Source organism: Gopherus flavomarginatus, chromosome 1, assembly GCF_025201925.1.
Source record: "Gopherus flavomarginatus isolate rGopFla2 chromosome 1, rGopFla2.mat.asm, whole genome shotgun sequence".
NCBI classification, from domain to species: Eukaryota; Metazoa; Chordata; order Testudines; family Testudinidae; genus Gopherus; species Gopherus flavomarginatus.
In genome coordinates, this window is record NC_066617.1 from 3,475,218 (window position 1) to 3,498,165 (window position 22,948).

The following is a 22,948-nucleotide window of genomic DNA, read 5'->3' on the forward strand; positions in this document are numbered from 1 at the left end:
GAGGAGCCCCTCTTCCTCCCCAGAGCGGCTCATCGGGGCAACACTTGTGCAGACACTGTGCCAGCAGAGAGTGTGCCTGCCCCGGGGAGGAATATGGCCCAGTTGCTGGACATGGGGTGAGCAGGATGGTCCCAGTACTCCTGGCCTACTGCCCATGGAGCTCTCCTCTGGCCTTGCTGGGCAGGCTAACCCTGAGCTCAGGACCCCAGCCTAGTGCCACTCAGAAGGGCTGGGCCAGAGCCGAGAGGGCCTGGGCCAAGTGCCCCAAGGGGCTGGCGGCAGGTTCACTTGGGGTGCAGAGGTGTAACCAGGGAAAGCTCATCCTGCTCCCCAATGGTGGGGTGGGGGGGGGGTTGTTCAACGCACAGCACCTCCTGAAGCCTCTCCCAGCAAAGGGCCAGTAAAACCCCACAGCATTCGCAAGAGAACCAGAGCACTGCTCAAGACAAACGCCATGCCCAGCCAGGGACCCCAGACCCATATCCTGCCTGGGGTGGGAGCCGGGACCCCAGGTCCGTGTCCTGCCTGGGGCAGGAGCCGCGCTGCCCTGCCTGGGGTGGGAGCCGGGACCTGAGGTCCGTGTCCTGCCTGGGGCGGGAGCCGCGCTGCCCAGTCAGGGACCCCAGGCCCATATCCTGCCTGGGGTGGGAGCCGGGACCCCAGGTCCGTGTCCTGCCAGGGGTGGGAGCCGCAATGCCCAGCCAGGGACTCCAGACCCATATCCTGCCTGGGGTGGGAACCGGGACCCGAGGTCCATGTCCTGCCAGGGGTGGGAGCCGGTAATTGTGTGGCTCAGACAGGCTTAGTGGGCTTGTACGAATGGATCCCCACTGCCTCTAGCCTGACATTTCAATGCAATTAGTTCCTGTGCTGGACAGTTCCTACCATAGTGTAACACACTGATCCTGCCCTGACCCCTGCTACTGTCCTTGAATACACAGGGGGCCTGGGGCTTCCAGTACGATGTGCCCCTGGCAGTGGGGGAGAGTAAGGCCTCCGGCCTCCTCCTCCGTCAGTCAGTCAGACCTGGGCCAGCTCAGGTGCTAACCCTGGGCATTGCCTCTGCTTCATGCACCGGGGCCCGGGGGACTCCATGCCTGGAACGGGGGCTGCTGCTGAGCCAGTCTCACGCGTCCGACAAGCAGCTCTGGATGCGGTCGATCCACTGCTGGGCCAGCTGCACGTCCTGGGCACAGAAATTGTAAACTCGTTTCGTCGTCTTCAGCTATGGGGAGAAAAGACGAGAGCTGAGGCAGGGCATCCGCCGGGGGCAGGAGAGGCAGCCCAGTCTGCCAGGCAGGGCACATAGCTAGCGATGGGCCCCAGGTCCCCACCTGGGGAGATGGGCAGGCAGGACTGGCTAGGGGCCGGCACCTTCCTGGACACACAACTTGGCTCCAGCCGGAGGTGGCGAGTGCCTGGCACAGTCTGTACCACTGGTGTCCTCTGCAGAGACCACAGCTCAACTCAGGGGCCCGAGTGCCGGCCTTGCTGTCCAATGCAGAGCTGGTGCTCAGCTGCCTTGGTCCAGCCACTATCACCCCCCGGCCCCTGCCCCGGCACTGGGGACTCACATCGAAGAAGGCCTTCTCCTCCACTGTCTTGGGGGCCCCCATGGTGGGAGTGCCGGGGGTGATGGACTCCACTTCTGCCAGGTCAATGACCCCTTTGCACTCCGTGTCCATCCGGTTGTCATAGTACCGCAGCTGGAAGGAAAAGTGCCACGCGTCAGCCGGTGTCCCCAAGTCCCGAGCTCACGTCAACACCAGGTCGGCTGAGCTACTCCCCTTGTCCAGCCCCTCGAGTACCTGATGTTTGGTTTTATCCAGCACGAACCAGCGGGGCTTCCAGGGCTTCATGAAGGCTCCTTTCTTGTAGAGCGTCCCCTCGTAGGACCTGTGGGCAGCCAGACAGCGGGTCAGTGCCTTGCTGCTGTGCACCGGGGGGCGAGAGCCCAGTGGGGATGAACCAAAGAGCTCGGCTCCCAGCAGCCAGAGACTGAACCAGCTGAGTTGCAGAGGGCTGGCCCCATGGGACCCACACCCCATCCCAAGCAATAGGGCTCATTGCTGACCACAGGGCCCACACGGCCTGGCCATCTCCCCCGGGGCAGCCAGAGCTCCCTTCACCTGTTCTCGCTCTCCGACATCTGGAACTGGCTGTAGAGGTTGCTGGTGCTCTTGCGGCCCCCCTGCTTCCCGCTGGACGGGGTGGAGGTGCTGCTGGTGTCGCTGTCCAGGCTGAGGTTGAGAGTGGAGCCCACGCTGCTCTCCTGCAGGTAGACCCCCAGCGAGCGCCGGTGGGGCAACAGGCTGGAGGACATCAGCAGGGAACTGGACGCCATCTGCACATCACAGAGCAGGGAAGTGAGGGCATGGGTCCCACCCACCAGCCACCCCCCACTGGCACCGTCTCATTGTCACACAAGACCCACTGGGCCTGGGCACAGGGCACTGTGAGCCCCTCCTCAGCCACGCAGGCAGCTGGGGGCAGAGCCAGGAGCCCTGAGCCAAGTGCCGGAGCAGGCTCCTGGTGCACTGCTCCTCCCAGCCCAGCCCAACCCCTGGCTCACAGGACCCTCTGGCATGGACGGCTCAGAGACCTACCCTGCTGGCCTCCTGCCGGGCCTCTGTGCGCTGGGAGGCTTTGACCTTGTCCCACGTGTCCTTCCAGCGCTCCGGCACCTGGCCCAGCTCTGCCTCCAGGTTGTGCAGCTCCTGCAGGAGGAGTCAGAGGTTATTCTGAAGAGGTGGAAAGACAAGACACCCCTCCCCCACCCTGAGATGGGCCCTGTCCCAGGAAATTCAGGAGCTGCAACCACACACACTGCACACAGACAATCCCTGCCAGGCGCCATCAGAGACGGGGGTGGGGAGCAGGTGGCATGGGCAGTGTCTGAGTGCCAGCTTCAGCGCAGATGGGAGCGCTGGGGGGCTCTGCAAGGGGCCTGCTGGGGGAGCAGAGCCTGATCCAGCCCAGGGGGGTGGATTTCTGCCTGGCACACCCATCCCGTGAACACGTCGTGCAGATCTGGTCGCACCAGCTCAGAAAAGATTTATTAGAATTAGAAAAGGTGCAGAGACAGCAACAAAAACAGTTAGGGGGGTGGAACAGCTCCCACGTGAGGAGAGAGTAACAGGACGGGGACTGTTCAACTAAGAAAAAGGATGATGAAGGGGGTATACGAGAGAGGTCTGTAAAATCATGAAGGATGTGAAGAAAGTGAACCAGGAAGCGTTATTTACCCCTTCACGTAACACACAAACCAGGGGTCACCCATGACATTAACAGGCAGCAGGTTTAAAACACAAGGAAGTATTTCTTCACCCAACACTTGTTGACAGGGGATGTTGTGAAGGCCAGAAGTATAACTGGGCTCAAAAAAGATTTAGATCAGTTCCTGGAGGACAGGTCCATCAGTGGCAACTAGCCAAGATGATCAGGGATGCAACCCCATGCTCTGGGTGTCCCTAAACCTCTGACTACCAGAAGCTGGGACTGGAGAATGGGGGATGGATCACTTGATCAACTGCCCTGTTCTGATCATTCCCTCTGAAGACAGGACACAGCTAGATGGACCATTGGTCTGATCCAGTCTGGGCGTTATGTTCTCATTTGGGAGGGCCCCTCCCCCATGCCCCACACACCTCCAGCAGCTTGGAGATGGCGTCGGGTTCCACTCGGCTGCGGTTGTCGTAGCACGGCCAGATGATTTTGCGCTTGGTCTGTGGGGCACTGGAGTCCTGCCGATCCACCTCCTCCACGTGCTCCGGCTGCCCCTGCACCAGCTCCCAGTCGTAGGAGGGGCCCTCGGACAGGACCTCCTGGGTGTAGTAGTCCCACACCTTCAGGTTGGAGATGTTACTGTATGGCCTCAGCACCTAAGGAACAGGGAAGTGCTCAAGCAGGGCCTTGCAGCCCCCCCGCAGTGCCTGGCCCAGTGAGGCCACAATGGCCAGAAAGGCGGTGAACTCTGCTGCCGGGCTGGGGATCATGCAACAGGAGGGGGGTCCCCACAGGCAAGTCATCCCCATGTGGGTCTGCCGAACCCTGGAGAGCTGGGACAGACTGGCTCCAGGCCAGCAAGTAGGCACCTGCTCCCCGTGCTGCTGCATCCACACCCGCATCCAGGATCGCACTGCGGTGCATGGGCCAGAGGCAGAACGGCGGAGCAGGTTCTCAACCTGGCTGGCCGCCCTGGGCCCCTCTGTACTCAGTGCCCAGCAGCCTGTTACAGTGTCCTGGGGTAAGGGGCAGCCAGTGAGCAGGTGACCGACTTCCTGCGTGTCCCACCATGTGAAAACCAGGCCCCATAGTGAGAACAACGGGGCACTTTGCAGCTGTGTACGCAGGGCAGGGCCAGTGAGCAAGCACAAGTGCTTTCTGGCCATCGCACCGGTGTAAGAATCAGGCCCTAGGCAGAGGCTGAGACGTAAGAGGTGGAGCCCATCCCTCAGAAAACGCTGGTTACACTTAGTCCAATCATGCCACTGGAACATGTCGATTCTGCCCAAATTCTGGAGGGAAACCAAGGCAGCAGGCCGGCCAGGCCAGGCTTCCACCAGCGGGAGCGAATGAAAACATTCCATTTTGGTTCATAGATTCTGACAGCTCCTGATTTTAGAGGTCTTGACTCCATTTCAAGCATTCAGGGGTGGTCATACAGCCGTCCCCAGCCCCACAGCAGGGCAATCCTGCAACCCCAGCTGGTTAAACCCGCTGACTTCGCTGCTTCCCAAGTCCCCTCGCCATATGGCCCCAGGACGGTTTGCTTTTCACTCGGAAGGCAGCACTGCAGCTGGATCAGACTGCACGGGATGCGGGGATGCCCGGTCTCTGTGCTCAAGAGGAAGGGTACTGCTATTCCTTCATTTCAGCCTGACTGGGGCCTCCCTCAGAAAGGCAAGGTTCCTCCGTCCTGTGTCACTCCCACAGCTGGGCTGCCTCGCTCCCTCCAGGGCCGGCTGCAGGCACCAGCGAAGGAAGCTGGTGTTTGGGGTGGCCAATGGAAAGGGGCAGCACATCCAGGTTTTCGGTGGCAATTCGGCAGCAGGTCCCTCAGTCCCTCTCGGAGCAAAGGACCCACCACCGAAAAATGAAAGCGGTGTGGTGGAGCTGCTGCTGAAGTACCACCGATCGTGGCTTTCTCTCACCACCCCCGCTTCACCAATTGGGGTGGCAAAAAAAGCTGTAGTCAGACCCTGGCTCCCTCCAAGCAGTGGGATGGAGGGAGGTCTCCCTGGATCGTGCACTAGGCTGTGGGAGGCCAAGGTTACATCTGGCCCGGCGTCCCTGGCCAGCCGAGCAGGCTCACCTCCCCATTCTCGGGAGCGTACATGTAGTTGAAGAAGACAGGGGTTTTCTTGTTCAGCCGGTCAATGTACTCCCAGATGGACTTGTAGACCTGCTGGCTCTTCCGCTCGCCCTTCTCTTCATACAGGAGGCCTGTGGGGAGAGAGAAAGACAGGCCGCTCAGCTGACAGTGCCGCCCATTGGTGACGGGGCCAGGGGCCCAGAGCCCTTACCCAGCTCAATCCGCTCGTAGTCCGAGTCCAGCAGGAAGGTGCGGAACCGATTGGAGACGTAGTGGTAGCTGAGGAACTTCAGGTAGTACTGGGTGAACTCGAACTCCATGGGGAACTGGAGGTGGATCTGCAGAGAGACGAGCACACAGCCAAATGGACAGCAGCCTCCACCCAGCAGACCACTGGATCTGCAGCTCCATGCAAGTGGTGGGCTGGCTCTACACCTGGATTCCACTGGCCAGAGAGGAGGCCCAGGACACAGGTTAACCCTGTGCTGAAATCTGACAGCCCAGGCTGCTCAGGGCTCACCTGATGGACACAGTCCAGGAACTGCAGAAAGACAGGAGCAAAGCCGCTGCTCTGACCAGCGAGGGTCTGGGCTCCGCGGTGGCTGAAGCGGTGCCCGAAGGACAGCCACTCCTTCTCCACCAGCAGCCGGAAGCCCTCCATTGTCCGGTAGTAGGGGTCTGACAGCAGCTGCACCAAGGACACCACCTGCAGGAGGAAGGCCAAAGTCACGGCCCACAAGGGGCTGGGACCTCAAGCCAGCAGCTGGGAGAGGCCAGCCCGTGCCAGCCAGTTGCTGCAGGGCTCCGACTCCTACCTGTGTGGTGATATCCCAGCCATCCTCCAAACTGACCAGCACAGAGGAACCTGTATCCAGCAGCTCCACCACCAGCACCGAGATCTGCAGGATCTTGTGGAGCTGTGGACACAGCACAAGAGGTTAACAAGACATTGGGGGGGTTTTGGGGCTGGCCTCGAGCAGGGGACAACAGGGTAACAGCCTTTCCCAGAAGTCTGGTGAGCTTAGCAGGCCAGAGCCTCTGAAGTACATATGGGGACAGCCCAGACCCTTATGTCACACACAACAGTGAAGTGTCTGCCAGGCTCGGACCTGCCAATCCCCTGGACCCAAGGATGTGACGGGAACAGAAGGATCCCAAACCCAGAGAGCTGTGTGTGAATGAAACTCACACACCACACCCCTCCACTCAGCAACACTCCCCTGCCCAACCTACCAAGGAGCAGCGTGGGGCCATCAAGGGCACAGACTCAGGCTATTTGGAAGTCCCTGTAGAACCCCTCTCCCCCAGTAGATGAGCAGGCAGTGACTGGCGCCGGACATCCAGAGCACAGAGGGAGAGGGAATGGCTCCACTCAGACACATGGGTCCCTGCCCAAACTCAGATACCAGACTCACCAAAGAACCTGGGCTGGCCTCGCCTCGGGCAGACAGCACTTGTTCAGGGCCCAGGCAATTAGGCCGCGCGGTCCCTACTGCCAAGAGGAGAGTCAGACACGAGATCTGAGGTCGTGTGTGTGCCTAGCGGCCCAGAGCAGGGACAGTGCTTAGCCTCCATCCAGTCCCAGCACGCACACGGCAGTCAGCACCTGGATCCCTGCACAGCGGCCCAGAGAGCATCTAGCAGTGGGAGCTTGACCAGATCTGGGACAGAGGCCTCTGGAGCCAGCCAATCCCAGCAGCTTTGCTCTTGGGAGAGCTCCCATCACCAGGTCCCTTCCTGGATGGGAAGGTGTGTTCCTAGCCAGACTGGAGTCGGCAGGAATCCCATACTCCCCAGTGCATCCACTGACTAGAAGGGACCACGTACTCTGAGCTCCCGTATAGCCCAGGGTGTTAAATCTCACCCAGCTACCCCTAGGTATTGACTCCGAGAGCCTGTGTTTGGGGAAAGCTCCTTCCAGAGACATCCAGCGGATGTCTGAGGACACCAGCGGATGGAGAACCCAGCACTTCCCACAGCAGCCCTCACTTGCTGTTCAAAATGGTGCCTTATTTCTACTTGAAGGCTGTCTAGCTCCCGTAGCTTCTTGTTCTGCCTTTCCCACTAGACCAAAGACCCCGTTAGAACCTGACATCTTCTCCCCAAAGGGTCTAATCAGCATAATCATTTCACCTCTTGTTCTTTTTTGACAAGCTGAACAGATTGAGCTCCATAAGTCTCTCACTGTCAGGCATCTTCTCCAGCCCTGCAAATCATTTTTGTGGCTCTTCTCTGCACCTACTGCAATTTTCCAGTAACCTGTTTAAAATGTGGACCCCAGAACTGGACCTAGTATCCCAGGAGCGGTCTCATCAGGGCCATGTACAGAAGTAAAATCACCTCCCTGCTCTGAGTCACTGCTCCCAGCATCGCACTGGGAGTTCATGTTGCACTCTTTGTCCACTCTGACCCTAGCTCCCTCCCAGAGTCTGTGCTTTCCAGGAGCCAGGCCCCATTCTGCACATGAGGCCCGCAATCCTCGTTCCTAGCTGTGCAACTCTGCCATTACCTGTATTTAAACACATTTTGCATGGGCCCAGCTTACCAAGCGATCCAGATCACCCTATAAGATGGTGCTCATCTTGTGACACAGCACTCTACCGCTCGGTATCACCTACCCATTTCACCAGATCACTGGGGAGAGGTTGAGTAGCATCAGCTTAGGACCGATCCCTGCCAGGAAGCACTGGAAATGCCACATTCCATGACAGTTCCCATTGACAGCCCTGAGGTGGCACCGAGCACACTCACTCTGGCGCTTATCTGCTCAGGATCTAACCGATCACTGTCCATGGGCTTGGGAAGAAATGTTGCCCCATGTCCAACTGCAGAGACCTTGGGATTTTCCTCCTTTCCCTGCAGCCTCGGGTGTGGGTCACTTGCCAGGATCATCGGGGGGTATCTCAGATAATCCCCCGCCATTGTGGGGGCCTCAGGCAGTGGTGGGCCTTGGTCCCACCTAGTCTCTCTGCCTGTGGCACACTGTAGGCTAGTCTGAAATACCTTGGTTGAATTTCGGCTGGCGGGTTTACCATGTGGTTGCTGGTGTCCTGGAGGTCAGACAAGATGATCTGGTCCCTTCTAGCCCTAAACCCTATGACTGACTAGAAGCTGGCATGATGCTTGGGTCCTGTCCCAGTGACCCAGCAACGAACCCCCACCCCTTGCCTTGGGGTTCCTGTGACACACCCCAGCAACCGCCTCAAGCACCAGCTCCCCTCACACTGTAGGATCCCAGGTGTGGAAGCAGGTCCGGCCTCGGCGACAGCCCGTCTGACACTGCTCACTGACCTGGGACAGCCATTCGGACTCCTCCAGGGTCCGCAGGTAGGCGAGGCTGGGGTCTGTGGAGGGGCTGCCGGGCACGCAGGCCTTCATCAGCTTTTTGAAGCTGGCCTTCACCTGCCGCACGTCAAACACCTCGATGGGCACCACCTCCCAGTGCTGCAGAGGGTCTGGCTTCACTCCCTGGGCAGAGGGCGAGAGCGGCAGCCCAGGTGAGCACAGGCTGGGCAGCACCAGGCCCATTCCCGTCTGCCTGCCCTTCCCTTCACGGAGCCCTTCCTTCGCAGTGGGACCCACGCCACTCCTGGACTCTTTTACTAGGAACAGCTGTAGCTGCACTAGTCACTCTGGGGCACTGTGCAGGGGCAGCCTGACTGCCCAGAGGGGGCTGGTCCCTGCAGTGGGTCCCTTTCTCCACACCGATCCTGGCTGCAGGGGGGGTGCCTCCCATGAAGCCACCACTCCTCCCTGACAGTCCCCCCATTCTCCACACACTGCTCCTGCTGCTGATGGCTCAGACAGCTCCCTGCCCCGCTGGGCCTGCCCGACATGCTGCCTGGTCGCCAAGTCATTACCTTCAGCTGCGACTTGTCCCCAATGATGTAGAGGGAGGCCCGGTGCTGGCGCAGGAAGCTGGCCTCAGAGGGGGCCCCATTGTGCTGAGCGCTCAGCAGGTCCTTCCCAGCCAGGCGGGACCCGATCTCCATGTTCAAGACATAGTTGCTCATGCGCCCGCTGGCCCGGATGCTGCCCCACTTGCCTGAAAGGGAGGGCAGGGTCATTGCCACGGCCCGCTCAGCTGGCTCCCAGGCCGCGTGGCCTCTGGCCTGCCCTGTCACCTGCCACCTTCTCCCGGACATCCAGCTTGGGGGGCGAGCAGCTCTCCTCCTTGAGCTCTCCTCATTGAGCTGCTCCGGCCCCAGCCCAGATTCCCGGTGCACTCGCAGGATCAGGTTTGCTTCTCACTCCCCTCACCCGCCAGCATGTGGATTGGGCAGCTGAGGCCCGCAGAGGTCAGAGGCTCTGGAGCCTTTGTCCTTCCTGCAGGCACAGCTGAGATTAACCTCTCTGGACAGATGCCCTGCCCTGCCCAGCCCACACTGGCTCTGCGAGCAGCACCAATCTGCCCCTGGCACTGTGGGGTTCTTGCCAGCTGCTCCTTGTCCCTGTGCACTACACCCCCCTTCCTGGTATCCAAGTACTGGCAGATGCGTGAGGCGCCTAAAGCAAACCTGAGAGCCCATTCCAGAATCAGCTGAGGGCGCACTTACCTGCAGTGCCAGGAACTGCGCAAGGCAAGCCATTCAGTGACAAGGTATCAGGCGGCAGGGAGCCATTAGCACGCAGCAGCTCATTAGCTCACCCCTGTGATTGGGGGAGGAGTTACTGGGAGTGTGGGTTAGTCATGTGAAGGGGGCGTGGTGTTACATGGGGCAATCAGTCACATGACCAGGGTTAGCGCCCGGTGGGTTAGGCGGATAACAGTACAGTACCTCGGGGACTTTCGCGGCCCTTCACCGATGCACCCTTGGGGGTGGACAGAGTGACCACCCTAGCTCTGGGACCTAGCACTGAGAAAGTACAGGACGAAAGGAGTCTCAGCAAGGGCGGCAGGCCATGTGCTTCACCCCGAGCCGCACTCACCGGGGATGGGCTGCTGAGCTGGGAGGGGTGGGGGAAGTGGTGCCCCAGGGGCGAGATGGAGTGAGCAGCACAATGAATGGTATGAATGATGTGACCCCAGCTGACTGCTCCCAGGTGATCCGAGTGCCAGACACTAGGCTCCCACCCCCAGCAGCGAGGACAGGCCCATCTCCTCGTGGGGCTGCCCTGTACGCTCTGCGAGCCCTGGGGAAGCAAAGGTGAAGCATCTACTCTACAGCCAGCTGCCCTGGCTCAGCAGCCTCTCAGGTGAGGGCCCTGCGGGGCAGGGAGCTGCGCCCGGCGTTCCTCACCTCCTCGGCTAATAGTGCCTGGCCCATCGTCCTTCCCTCCCATCACCTGCTTCATGAGCGATCCCAGCTTGGGCTGCCTCTTGTCGGAAGAATCTGTAGCACCAACAAAACACCAGCTTTTGGCTTTGCTGTTTGTCCCCCCAGCATCTCCCTGCCCCCCGCAACACGCCCCCCGGGGGGGAGGGGGAGAGAAAGCAAGCAGAGGAGGCGGCGCCCGGGGCTGGAATCAACAGCAAAGATGAGCCAGAGGCCAGAGCATGGGGCAAGACCTCACAGCAGGGTCCCACACTGCAAGACAGCTCTAGCAGTAGGCTCTGGTCACCTGCTGCCAGACACTCCACAGCACACGTTCTCCCTGCGTGTGCCACTCAGCTCTGTCCCAACCCCTCTCCCAAAGCAGATACACCTGCTGCTGTGGCGGGAGCCTCTCCCCACGCAGCTCCAGTCTAACTTCTGCCCACCGTCCCTTCACCAGACGCGGGCCGGGAGCGGGGCTGGATGGGCTCCCAGGTACAGATGGCCCTAGGGAGATGCCTGCAGCCGCCTCTCTCATTCCAAGGCAGACTGGGAGCCATGGTGGAGCCTGCCCAATGGCTCCCCCAGCTCACTGGTCCCATGCCATAGCCTAGGCCGCGCTGGGCCTGGGATGGTGCAGACGGATGATGAATGGGGATGGAGCTTGGTGCAGGATGCAGGGCGCTGGGTCAGCCCTGCTCTCCCAGCAGCGGGAGGAGGGAGACAGAGGCAGGACAAGGAACAGGAGGCATGAGACTCACCTGAATCCGCTGCTCAAAGCCCCAGCCGTTGGGTGCTCTCAGCCCTGCCAGTCGGGCACAGTGTGGCCAGGAGGTGCTTGGACATCTCGCTGCTCACAGAATCCATACCTGCCAGCCCCACCCAGCCCCCAGGGCGGGCCTGGTGCAGGGACTCCAGTCAGCCAGCACTTGTAAGGGAGCCCCAGGCCTTAGGGCCTTCTGAGACCTGCCCCACATTGACGGCGCCTGGGCTCCCCAGCCCCATGGGGAAAGGAGGGTGCAGTAGCTGAGCCCACAGAGGTGCACTAAAGGGGACACCTTGGGGAGGGCAGAACCCGACTTCCCACTGCAACAGCACAGCCCTGCCCAGGCTCCCTGGCTGAGCTGAAAGGATCCCAAAGCCAGAGGCCTGTTGAAATCACCAGCCCAAGAAGCGGGCACGCCCGGCCTGCTCCCTCCTCTCCCCACTGTGCTGCGGCTCCTTGGCTGCGGACTGACCCATGCCCCCTTACCTGCGCTGCTCATGTGCGCAGAGGTGAAGCCGCTGAGCGTGTTGCGCCCGCTGGTGTCAGCATAGTGCGGCATGGAGTTGATCACTGCCTGCAGGTACTTCTCCTGCTCCAGGCTGGTGGAGTCTGTTTGCGACTGGCCTGCAAGGAGAGCCGGGGTGTCAGCAACACTCACTAGGCACGTGCACAACTACTGTGCTGGGGGAGAAGCTACTGGCTAGGGCGCTGCCGGCACGTTGCTACGGGAGACGGTGCATGCCCCAGAGGCACACGCAGCGCCCCCTGGTCACAGAGGCAGGTACCTGTAGTAGGGGCGTTCTGCGACTTGAAAAGGCCCACAACACCCTTGCCGTGCAGCCCCCCCGACCTCAGCAGCACGGCCTTGGTGTGGGAGTTCCTCCAGCAGATGACAGGGAAGCGGTTCTGGCGGTAGCAGCGGGAGATCCTCTGGATGGTGTTGTCCTGGATGCTCTGCGGGACAATCAGCAGCCCTGGGTAACTGCGGGAGAGAGCACAGGCCATACGCCACCATTATGCCACAGTACGGGAATAGCGCAGCAGGGAGGAAGGGGATGCCCCAGTTGGGCTGCCCCCCAGAACCACCTGTGGCCCATGTGCCAGGTACCTGCCTCCAGCAGATGGCCCCCCACACTGGGGGCCCCCCCTCTGGCAGATGGCCCCCACACTGGGTACTCACCTCCGGCAGATGGCCCCCCACACTGGGTACCCCCCATGTTGGGTACCCACCTCCGGCAGATGGCCTCTCACACTGGGTACTCACCTCCGGCAGATGGCCCCTCACACTGGGTACCCCCCACACTGGGTACCCACCTCCGGCAGATGGCCCCCCCACACTGGGTACCCACCTCCGGCAGATGGCCCCCCCACACTGGGTACCCACCTCCGGCAGATGGCCCCTCACACTGGGTACCCACCTCCGGCAGATGGCCCCTCACACTGGGTACCCCCCATGTTGGGTACCCACCTCCGGCAGATGGCCCCTCACACTGGGTACCCACCTCCGGCAGATGGCCCCTCACACTGGGTACCCCCCATGTTGGGTACCCACCTCCGGCAGATGGCCCCCCCCCACTGGGTACTCACCTCCAGCAGATGGCCCCTCACACTGGGTACTCACCTCCGGCAGATGGCGTACATGCGGTTCACCGTGGAGATGCGGAAGGGCTCGTTCTTGGAGCGGGTGAGGCTGTTGCTCAGCGTGCCCAGCCCCATCCTCTGGTAGTCACGGCAGCAGGCTCGCTCCACGAGGTGGCTCAGGGTCATCTTGTCTGAAGGTTTGATGATAGTGGAGGGGGTCAGGGTGCTTCTGTCTATCTCTTCAGACACTGCACAGGCAGACGGAAGAGGTGGGGGGTCAGGTCGCTCTGGAGGCCACAGCCCCAGCAGGGGGAGAGGGAGATGAACTCTGGGGCCAGGGCACAGTCTGATGCACCCCAGGCCTGGCCTTGCTGCAGCAGCGACAGAAGATGAGGGTGCAGCTGCCCCGCCCTGGGGTGCCAGCATCATGGGATACCCAGGAACGGGCCAGGCACTGTGGGGACTGAACCCAGGAGCCTCTGGATTGAAAAGCATAAGCCTCTACTGGCTGAGCTAAACACCTAGCCGGGTTGTGAGCTCCCAGGCTGCAGCAGCTCTGTGGCTTGGCACCAGAGGGGCACAGAGCCAGGCTGCGTTCCTGCAAGTGACAGCAGGTGACCAAGCCAAGCCACCGCACACTGCAGAGCAGACCCCAGCTCCTGGGCGCTCACAGGCTGAGACCCCACTGCTCACCCACGACGTGTTGCTCCAAGGGCCCCCCCAGGCTTCCCACGCAGGAGGCAACCTGTTTGCCAGGGAAGCTCCCAACCTGAGATTTCATCCTCGTCATCCTCCTGGAAGTGCTGACTGCTGCGCTGCTCCCAAGTAGGTGGTGTGTACTTCTTGCGGGTCACGTACGGTCGGCCAATGGTCTTCTTGGCATTCTTCATCAGGTTCTTGGAAAGTGTCCTGGAATGAGAGCAGGGGGGCATGAGGCCTACCTGGTACCAACCCCAGGCCCGACACGCCACGGTGTGGCCACAGAGACCTTGCCCCCAGAGGGGGCTCCACAGACCTCGCCCAGCCCAGCATGAGAAGGAGAGACCCCAACACTCAGTTAGACCATGAGCAAAGCAGAGGCAGGAGCATCCCTTGGTGCCACCCACAGTCATACTTGCACCAACCCTGCCACGAAGGGCAGGGGAAACAACCTTCCCCAGCTCCAGCAGACTCGGGCCCACCAAGGCGAGGTTCCCACTCGAGAGGACAGGACGGCCAGGCAGTTACCATGGGCCATGTCAGAGATGGGGGCTAAGAGACCAGCCAGTTCCAGCTAGGAACCCCACTCCCCAGACCACAGCAAGATGAAGGGAGGAACCCAGAGGTGCCTGGACCCCTTAGAGTCCGATTGGGTAGGGAATCAGTCAGAGCTGAATGACACCAGCTGCCCCCAGCCTCAGGGCCTCATGGAGATCCTGGATCAGCTCTGACAGGAGCGTCAATGGGGGCAGAGCACTGGCTATCTCAGGTGCTGGTCTGGCCCCGTCACCCTTGTAGCTGAGCATCGACTAACTCTCTGCTCCCCCATGAGACCGGGCACCACTCTGACTCCCCCACAGGCCAGATGAGGAGCCGAGGCAGATGTCCAGACTTGCTCAAGCTCGCACAGGAGGTCTGGGGTGAAGCAGGGAATTAAACCTGGGTCTCCCACGTCCTTTGGGACAAGGGCACAGGACAGGCTCTGAGGGCTCTGAGCTGCAGATCGGAGAGGGTCCAAAGAAATGCTAGTGCTACGCTTGCCTAAGCCTACTGCAGTGACCACCAACTCAGGCTGCGCCGGGGTTCGGAGACAAAGGAACACAACTGGCACCCAGCACAGGGCATGGTGCCGATGGACACACATTTCCAGGATTCACCCTCCAGAGCAGCTGCAAACAGGGGCAGGCACAGTCCCCTTGGGACCATATGGGGAGCTAAACCCTCCAACTAGCCCATTCGGCTGCAGTGGGGTTGGGCCCTAATCCAGCCTGTACCATAATGGTGGAGAGAGGCATCAAGTTTGCAGTCCAGCCTGTACCATGATGGCAAAGGTGGGGTTAAACCTGCAGCCCAGTCGGAGCCCTGGGAGATGGAGCCTGTCAAGCCACAAGGGAAGTCCCAAAGCCCTTAGCATGCAGAGTGGGTGGAAGGAAGAACCACTGGGAGCAGTGAAGGCTACAGCCTGAGCCAGTGCCACCTTGCAAGCCCCTATCCAGTGTGAAGGTGTCTTACGTGGATGAATGGCCAAGGTGCCCGAGGGATATGACACCCACTGCCAGGCCCTGGAACATATCGGTCACCTGCTGGGAGCTGGGTCACAAACACACAGGAGAGACGCTTAGACGTCACACAGCACCAAGCCCAACGCAGCAGCAACCAGACCACCAGCAGCTACAGCACTTGCTAGTCCAGAACGTGGGTGGCACGAGACAGGGCCCCATCATGCACAGGGTCATCTCATCATCCCACCTGCCACCCTCCTGCAGGGCTGGGATTAGACCAGCAAGGGGATTCCCGACAGGAAGTGCTACTGCTTCACAGATTTGAGAAGGGGTCCCTAAGCCACCCCCATCCCTTCTGCTCAGGGCTGGACCTGCTGCCTCGGAGAGCCCAGGCCAGGAGTCGAGGCATGTGACTGCAACCAGTTCCTGGCCTCTTGTCCCTGGGTTGGGAAAGCTTTGGAGCCAGTGAGCCCACATCCCAGTCCTGGAGAGGCAAGCTCAGCTACCAAGAATGCCATTGCTTTGCTCGATAGCAAGCCCTCTGGCTGGCAAAAGAGGAGCAAGGTCAGGCTCTGAAGGGAGTCTGCTCAGCGGCTCTGCCGGCTGGATTTGGGACGGGGCAGAGGAGACTCCTTGGGGTTTCAAACAGGGACCCAAAGAATGTCCTGTGTCCCACGCTCCCTGGCAGCCCAGTCACACCACAGCATAAGGTGGCCTAGGTCCCCACTCCCCAGCAAGGGGGCAGAGAATCTCCAATACCTGAGTGAGGGGTTTTTCTCCTTGGCCTTGGGCTGCATGGCTTGCTTGGGTGATTGGCCCACGGTGAAGGCGAAGGTGCCACGTACGTGCTGGGGATAGCGCAGCTTGTGCAGGTGCTTCCTGAAGACCTCGGCGCTTTCTGAAGCTACCTCCTCATCAAAGGCGATCCGCAGCAACTGCGGGGACAGCAGAGTGGGCTTAGACTGCTGCTGTGGGAGGGCCTTCACCCCACCCGCATTGGGGCCAAGACCCCAAGGGAAGCACATTTAGCGCACAGCCTGGGGCAGAGCCAACAGCAATGTGCCTGGGAGCAGCCCACCGGAGCAGCTCACCCCTTTGCTGCTCACTCAGTCCAGCACCCCCAGCAGCTTCACAGACCTACTGGATGGTTACTGGGTATCCCTGTGCTGCCATCCCTTCTCCCAGGGCAGGATGAGATCTGCTAATGGCCCCAGCTGCCCAGCTCCACACTCAAGCAGCAGTATAGCCAGGTGGACGTTTCAGCCCTAGAATGAAGGCAGGCCCATTTCCTGCGGCACTGAAAGCGCACAACACCCCTGAGAGCTGGGGGACGCACAGTGACCCCATTCTATAGGTCAAATAAGTCAAAGTTGGAGCTCAGGAGATAGCAGGCCCCAGCCCAGTGCTCTGTCCACAGGAACATGCCTCCTCCTTCTTAAGCATAGAAATCGGCCATGTTTTTGCAGTCAGCCACTGCCTGGGGTTCCAGCAGCCCCTCAGGCTGGACGGGAGGGGAAACTGCAGCACAGATGGGTTCCCTGCACTGCTCTGAAAAAGAGGTTAAAATTGCATCATGGGCTGATCCCCAGTGCCAGAGAAAGAGCTGTTTTCCCATGGGGAAGCCAGGGAGCAGACGTCAACTCAATACCTAGCTTGCCCTCTGCAGCAGGGCTGGCATGACAGGGCTACTCGTCCGTGGCACTCCATCCTCATTCCAGATACACACAGGAGAGGAGAGCTGCATGAACACTGGAAACGTGAGGTGATCAGGTTAGAGTCCCCCCAGGCCTCACGCTTGGGCATTCTGCAGCTGCTCTTCTCCCTCAACCCAACCTCCTCCCTGCACCTGCACTTCCAATCCAATAGCCCAGGGCTATGTGAAGCCAGGATGGCTTCCATGTCAATGGCTCTTATGTAATTCAGCAGGAATGGAAGTCTGGGAGAAGGCAAATGGGCTGAGGTGATACCACCATCTGCCCCCCAACACCAACAGCATCACCCTGCTCCACTCACATCCCTGTCCCGTTGCTTGACTGTCACTCAAAGTTGTAAAAGAACTGTGTCTAAGAATTCTACACACGTGCTCCCCTCCATAATGCACCACAGGGAGACTAACAAACCTGTACAAAAGCAAAACCCACATAGCTGCAGAAACAGCCTGCCTGCCATGCCCTGCCTGCCTTTTTCTAATAGTATTTGAACCTCCTGATTTCAAAAATGGTTGTTAGCAAGCTGAATGTCGAAGTTTAGACCCTCCAACTTGCAAATATGGCTGCCAAAGTTCACCAGAAAGGTTTGAAATACCAGCACCATCGGCATGAACTTGTCAGCAAAATCAAACAGCTGGGCATGATTCCTTTTCTGTCTACTAAGAATTAAAAAGAGAAGACTGATACCCACTGCACCCAAATACTGAATTTTTTATAGAATTTAGTCACCTTATATCGTAATGTTAGAGATCAGTTAATCGTTACACAGAAGGTTGTTTTTTTCTTTAATATGTGAAATCATTTGCTTATTATTGTGTGCTCAGTATTTGTTTTACAGTACATAATGCTTTGTAGTTAGAGTACAACTGCCATAGAAGTCATGTTATTTGTTAAATAAAAAAAGAGCTACGACGATTAGATAAGGCAGTGGTTTACAAGAACATAAGAGTGGCCACACTGTGTCAGACCAATGGTCCATCAGGCCCAGTGTCCTGTCTTCTGACAGCGGCTGGTGCGAGACACTTCAGAGGGACTGAACAGAACAGGGCAATTATCAAGTGATAATTCCCTATCGCCCATTCCCAGCTTCTGGCAGTCAGAGGTTTAGGGAAATCCAGAGCATGGGGCATCCCTGACCATCTTGGCTAATCGACATTGATTCACCTCCACAAGCTTATCTAGTTCTTTTTTGAAACCCAGTTATACTTCTGGCCTTGACGACATCCCCTGGCAATGAGTTCCACAGGTTGACTGCGTGCTATGTTTGTTTTAAACCTGCTGCCTATTTATTTCATTGCGTGACCCCTGGCTCTCAAGGGGTAAATAACACTTCCCTATTCACTTTCTCCACACTAGGCATGATTTTATAGACTCCAAGGGAATGGGGCAAACAAAGTTCTTGTCCCACAATGGCCCATTTAGTCTTGATGGTCCTTCTTGATGGGTTGGGGAACCAAGTTCAGAGCAAACATTTTTACAATTATAAATCAAAAACTTACACATAACCTTATAGCATGGGATACAGATATCACAAGACAGATTAATGTATGCAGCAACTTACAAGCATTTTATAAAGTCAATGAGTATCTTCAACAATATTAACATGCAGGTGAGCTGGTCTGGTTTCAAGCTATGAGCTTCTCAGTGCTCATCTGACACCTACAGTCTTGCCAAGAGCGGACACCTGATTTACCAGCGTCACAACCATGCAAACTATGCAGGATGGGGTGCCATCTGCATCACAGTAACACATCAACTACCAGCTGAAGTGCTCAAGGAGTTCTGGCAAGGGAAAACCATCCAGAGCCAAAACATCTGGAGACTTTGCAGACACATTGGTAAAAACAGTACTTCGGACTGGAGCAGAGCTCTGCAGGTACCACCAGGGTCTAGTAACAGCGGTGAAGGCAAAAGCACTCAAGTACAAGGCCCATGTGAAGGGCGGTGAAAGGCAGATGTGTGTGTCTTCCAAATGTCTGGATGCATTTCACTAGGCTTCCAGAAGATAAGGAGGACTTTGCAATACTTTTATCTGAGCAACTAATGACAAGCTCCACCTGATAAAATCATCATTCCGGCTGGTGGCTATCAGAATGAGGCTGAACTATGGTGCTTGACAGCCACAGTCGACATCGTAGAAGAAAATTTACAGAGGGTCTTTAGATCTTTGGTCAAGTTAGGAGGCCTGAAGTATTAGTTGAGCTTGCTTCTGTGTGTAAGGGGCATAAGGAGGCAAAGTGGAAAGTCCTCAAAACAGAACAATGGCTTTCTGTGTATCAGGGGCACGAGGAGGCGAAGTGGAAAGTCCCCAAACACAATCAGCCATAGCCAAGCTTGTTAAATATAACTGCAATGGAAGCATTAGAAATGTCATACCACAAAAGAACTAGATTGGGAATAACAACAACAGGAAAAGCCAAATAAGGGAGATGATTGTCTCTTTTCGCTTTTGACCTGCATTAAATTTTGCAATGTATTCCAAATAAGGTAATTAATACAGAAGTATGTGTAATTTGTCTGTGGTTTTAAGCTTTAAAAGGCTTGTGTGTTCCTTGAATCGGGGGGCAGCTACTGAGAGCTGTTACCCTCCCTGCACTTGTAATTAATAAAGGAGCCTCAGGCTGTTCTGATCCAAACAACACATGAACCTATTTTCCACATCAACACCAATCAGCTGTGTGCTCATCAACAAGAAACAGACAAGAATGATTCTATACTGTGCAGTCAGGGACACTGGTATGCTTACTCTCTGGCTGCTCACTATAGCACAAAGACATGTAGGCAGCTTTGGACGAAAGCTGGCACAAAGGAACCGAAGTACTTTCCTAGCCTTGCCATTTGTGAGAAGCTACAATATGGACCCACTGCTCTGGAAAAACCACTCCCATTTCATGCCCTGACTCGGATGCTACTACTTTTATTGCTGGGCACAGCAAGAAGGTCGCATGGGAAGTTTTTCAGGGACAACATCAGGTTCTAACACACCCTGAACTGGGAGACCTGGACTCACAGAAGGTGAAAACCACAGAAGAGTTTATTTCCAGGATGTATGGCTTGTCACAGGTCCACAGCACTGACAAAGCAAGTGCCAGTTTGTTCACATGCTTGTGGCCATCAGAAGCTCTAGCCCTAAGAAACGATGCTTTGTGTTTCCATATGCAGGGAGCTCACTATACACACATACAGGGAGCAGGAGTTTGGAGAAAGGCCTGCTGCCCAAATTTGACATGTCTTCCTCCAAACACACTGGGTCACTCACAGGAGGACAGGTCTGGTGCCACAGCTCATATCACTGCCACTAGTACCAGCAGGCAATATTCTGTGGCTGCACAGCGATGCAGTGCAGAACAGCACATCTCCTTTGGCCAGGAGCATGCAAAGGCAGTGAACTGGAACGAGGCTGCGTCAGTGAACCTGACACTTACTTGCTTATACTGGCCTTACATGCTAAGTACATGTGTCATAAGTGACCTAATCCTAAATTGATTCAAGATGCCAGGGTATGCCAAAGTTCCTCAAAATAGCACAACATTAACATGTGCCTAACTTGTTTGCATTAGACTGTTTAGTCAGGAAAATATTTTCATTTGTTTTAAAAATCATTGTGTGTTGTGTCTGATAGTTAAATCAGCTTGTATACTTTTGTTTCAAGGTGCCAATGCTAAAGTTTTAAGATTCATGTGCACAAGCTCTTTCACGGCTGCGTTACATTAAAATATTTCTAGGAACTCGTATAAACAAGATACTGAAATCCAAGAGCTCTGTGAAAAGGTGGTGCATATTATTTGGTCACTCCTGTTACAGGAAGAGCCACCTGAAGTAGGTTAATCCTACATGAAAAGGAAATAAAGATTTACATTTCAGTGATTTCCGTGTGTTACTGTCTTCTCTACCACATACCCCGTGGTAACAGCCATGTTTGGATTCACCATCCCCGAATTCTCCTGTGAAGACTTGTTACCAGCTTTAAACAAATGCCTCTTGCAGTTAACATTTCTGAAAACCCGACTGGTCTGTGAGAATCCCTCCCCCCGAGCCCTTGGAGGAAGGGATGCTGTCTTTCAGCCCTGCACAGGTGCAATAGGAAATAGGAAAGGAATCAGCTGGGGGTACACGTTGCAGACACCCCACTCCTTGTTCCATGGCTGCAGCACTGCCTGGAACAGCTCACTGGCTTGGGTCTAAGCTCAGCTCCTACGCCCCTCAGGACGCAGCATTCTGTAGGTCTGAGGGGCACATGGGGCTTGAGAGACATCACACCCTAGCACTCCCATTGGTCCAGGACAGGACAGCAAATTCTATCCCCCTTCTCTGCAATGGAGCCCACAGACCCCAGCAGGCAATGCTCAGCCAGGGGACAGTACGCTCTGGACCCACAGGCCCCTGGCCGGATGGCTGCCTTTGGCCAGTCAGGCATGCAGCAGCCCAAAAGCCACACAAGCCCAGGACATCAGTAACTCCTCTACTCCAGGGAAACTGCCTGCAGGACCCATCTCCCAGCTGGGGCACAACACAGCAGTTCGGCGAGGTCTATGCTCCGCGCCCCACAGGGCCAGCAGCAGCAGCCGAGAATGCAGCCAAGTTGTCTGTCTGGAGAGTATCTCCGGCAGGAGTGCTGCGGGGCTCGTCTCACCTGGAACGTGCATGAGCGCAGCTGCAGCACCTCCTGGATAAGCTGATCCACCTGGGCCGGGACACTGATCTTCTTCTCTTTCTGGATGAGCTGATCCACCTGGGGCTGGACGTTGATCTTCTTCTCTTTGGTCAATGAGGCAATGGGGAAGGACCGGACCACAACCTGCTCCCCCACTGGGGCCAGGGAGAGAACAGGGGACACAGTCACACGTAGGGTCTCGACCTGGCTCAGACCGATGGGCTGGGACATGCTGCCCTCAGCTGTTCCTCAGTAGCTCTGGGACTGCGCTCCCTGCTCCAGGGCAGAATCAGCCTATAGCCCAAGGCAGTGGGGGAGCAGGAGCTACATAAGGGAACTGGTGAATAAAACTGGGACCAGGGCGGGACCTGCTCAGCAAATGCCTCTCCCCAAACCAAAGGGCAATCAGCCCCTCCCCTGTAAAAGGTAATTCCATTACAGTACTCTGAGTGAGCCCTCCCTCTGGCCACAGCCCAGTCTCCGATCCCCAGCGAAGGAAAAACCACTCAGCAGCCCGGACTCCTGCTGTCTCTAAATGGCGCTGGGCTCTGGTTAAGCAAAGGTGAAAAGCCCCCGACAGCAGAATCCTCCCTCCCAAGTCCAGTCGGCAGCAGGACAGGACCCCAGAAACTCCACCCAGGATAGATTCCCCCTGTCCTGACAAATCCTCCACTTCCCACGGTTGATCTGCCAGAGGCCCCTGAGGAGCAGTGCGGGAACCGGCCCACCAGGCCACGTGGTGCAGAGGGAGGGTCCTCACCCAGTGGGTCTGTAGGGGTGCCCTTGAAAACGATGCGATAAGTGGTGAGGAAGATGGCTCCTTCGGCAGGGAGCAGTGGGGGGCCCCCAATATTGCCTCCGGCAGCTTCTTCACGTCCGTCAGGCATGAGGTACACGCGGAGCCCTTCCATGACACACTCCTCGCCCACCAGCAGGCTGGGGCGCAGCAGCTTGGGCTGCAGGGACAAACAGGAGGAGGATTGAAAGCCATGGGAGACAGGCCAGTCCCCCTGTCCCCCCACACACAGCCACAATGGCTAGGTAGTGGGGAGAGGTTCACAGCTGGGCCTCACAATGGAGCTGCTTCAGTTGTTGCTGGAGACCAACTGGGCCCCTGCCCTGCCAGGGCAGACAAGGTTATTCCTGACTCAGCCCAGCCACCTCAGAAGGGAGGCCCATGCAGGCAGAGGGACCCCTTTGCACCCCTGTAGGGTGCAGGATGTAGGGGGTGCAACCCAGAAGGGAGGGGATGGCCCTGTGCAGCTAGGTAGTACAGACCTTCTGAATAGGAGGGAGCCTCTTGCTCTCCCTGTGCACAGCATCCAGTGTTTCTATGTGCATCTGCACGATGTCTGAAGAGGAAGGAAGACGCAGAGTTAACCCTCCGGGGAAGGAGTGTCCCGTCCTGGCTGCAGGCCCCAGACAGAAGATAGAGAACACGGGCCTATTGCAGCCTCTCTGCCAGCCT

At 57.6% G+C, this 22,948-nt stretch overlaps 1 protein-coding gene across 5 annotated transcripts in view; it reads right to left on the reverse strand.

Moving 5' to 3' along the window:
• Positions 1 to 1,098: 1,098 nt before the first annotated feature.
• The window catches only part of SBF1 (SET binding factor 1), a 159,248-nt gene continuing 137,398 nt past the window's right edge, over positions 1,099 to 22,948 (reverse strand). For 2 of the 5 annotated variants that reach the window (XM_050920143.1, XM_050920133.1), the window contains 22 exons: positions 22,759 to 22,832; positions 22,241 to 22,436; positions 21,460 to 21,635; positions 15,877 to 16,052; positions 13,686 to 13,825; positions 12,957 to 13,164; positions 12,121 to 12,317; positions 11,822 to 11,959; positions 10,555 to 10,647; positions 10,093 to 10,170; positions 9,175 to 9,359; positions 8,606 to 8,782; positions 6,130 to 6,231; positions 5,835 to 6,020; positions 5,526 to 5,652; positions 5,315 to 5,445; positions 3,648 to 3,881; positions 2,607 to 2,717; positions 2,130 to 2,344; positions 1,809 to 1,896; positions 1,575 to 1,706; positions 1,099 to 1,225 (listed from right to left, as the gene is read on the reverse strand). In XM_050920143.1, coding sequence (XP_050776100.1) covers positions 1,127 to 1,225; positions 1,575 to 1,706; positions 1,809 to 1,896; positions 2,130 to 2,344; positions 2,607 to 2,717; positions 3,648 to 3,881; positions 5,315 to 5,445; positions 5,526 to 5,652; positions 5,835 to 6,020; positions 6,130 to 6,231; positions 8,606 to 8,782; positions 9,175 to 9,359; positions 10,093 to 10,170; positions 10,555 to 10,647; positions 11,822 to 11,959; positions 12,121 to 12,317; positions 12,957 to 13,164; positions 13,686 to 13,825; positions 15,877 to 16,052; positions 21,460 to 21,635; positions 22,241 to 22,436; positions 22,759 to 22,832 — 3,263 coding nt within the window. In that variant the 3' untranslated portion in view covers positions 1,099 to 1,126. The remainder of the gene's footprint in view (positions 1,226 to 1,574; positions 1,707 to 1,808; positions 1,897 to 2,129; positions 2,345 to 2,606; positions 2,718 to 3,647; positions 3,882 to 5,314; positions 5,446 to 5,525; positions 5,653 to 5,834; positions 6,021 to 6,129; positions 6,232 to 8,605; positions 8,783 to 9,174; positions 9,360 to 10,092; positions 10,171 to 10,554; positions 10,648 to 11,821; positions 11,960 to 12,120; positions 12,318 to 12,956; positions 13,165 to 13,685; positions 13,826 to 15,876; positions 16,053 to 21,459; positions 21,636 to 22,240; positions 22,437 to 22,758; positions 22,833 to 22,948) is intronic. The other 3 variants (XM_050920167.1, XM_050920158.1, XM_050920152.1) reach the window with 2 other exon arrangements.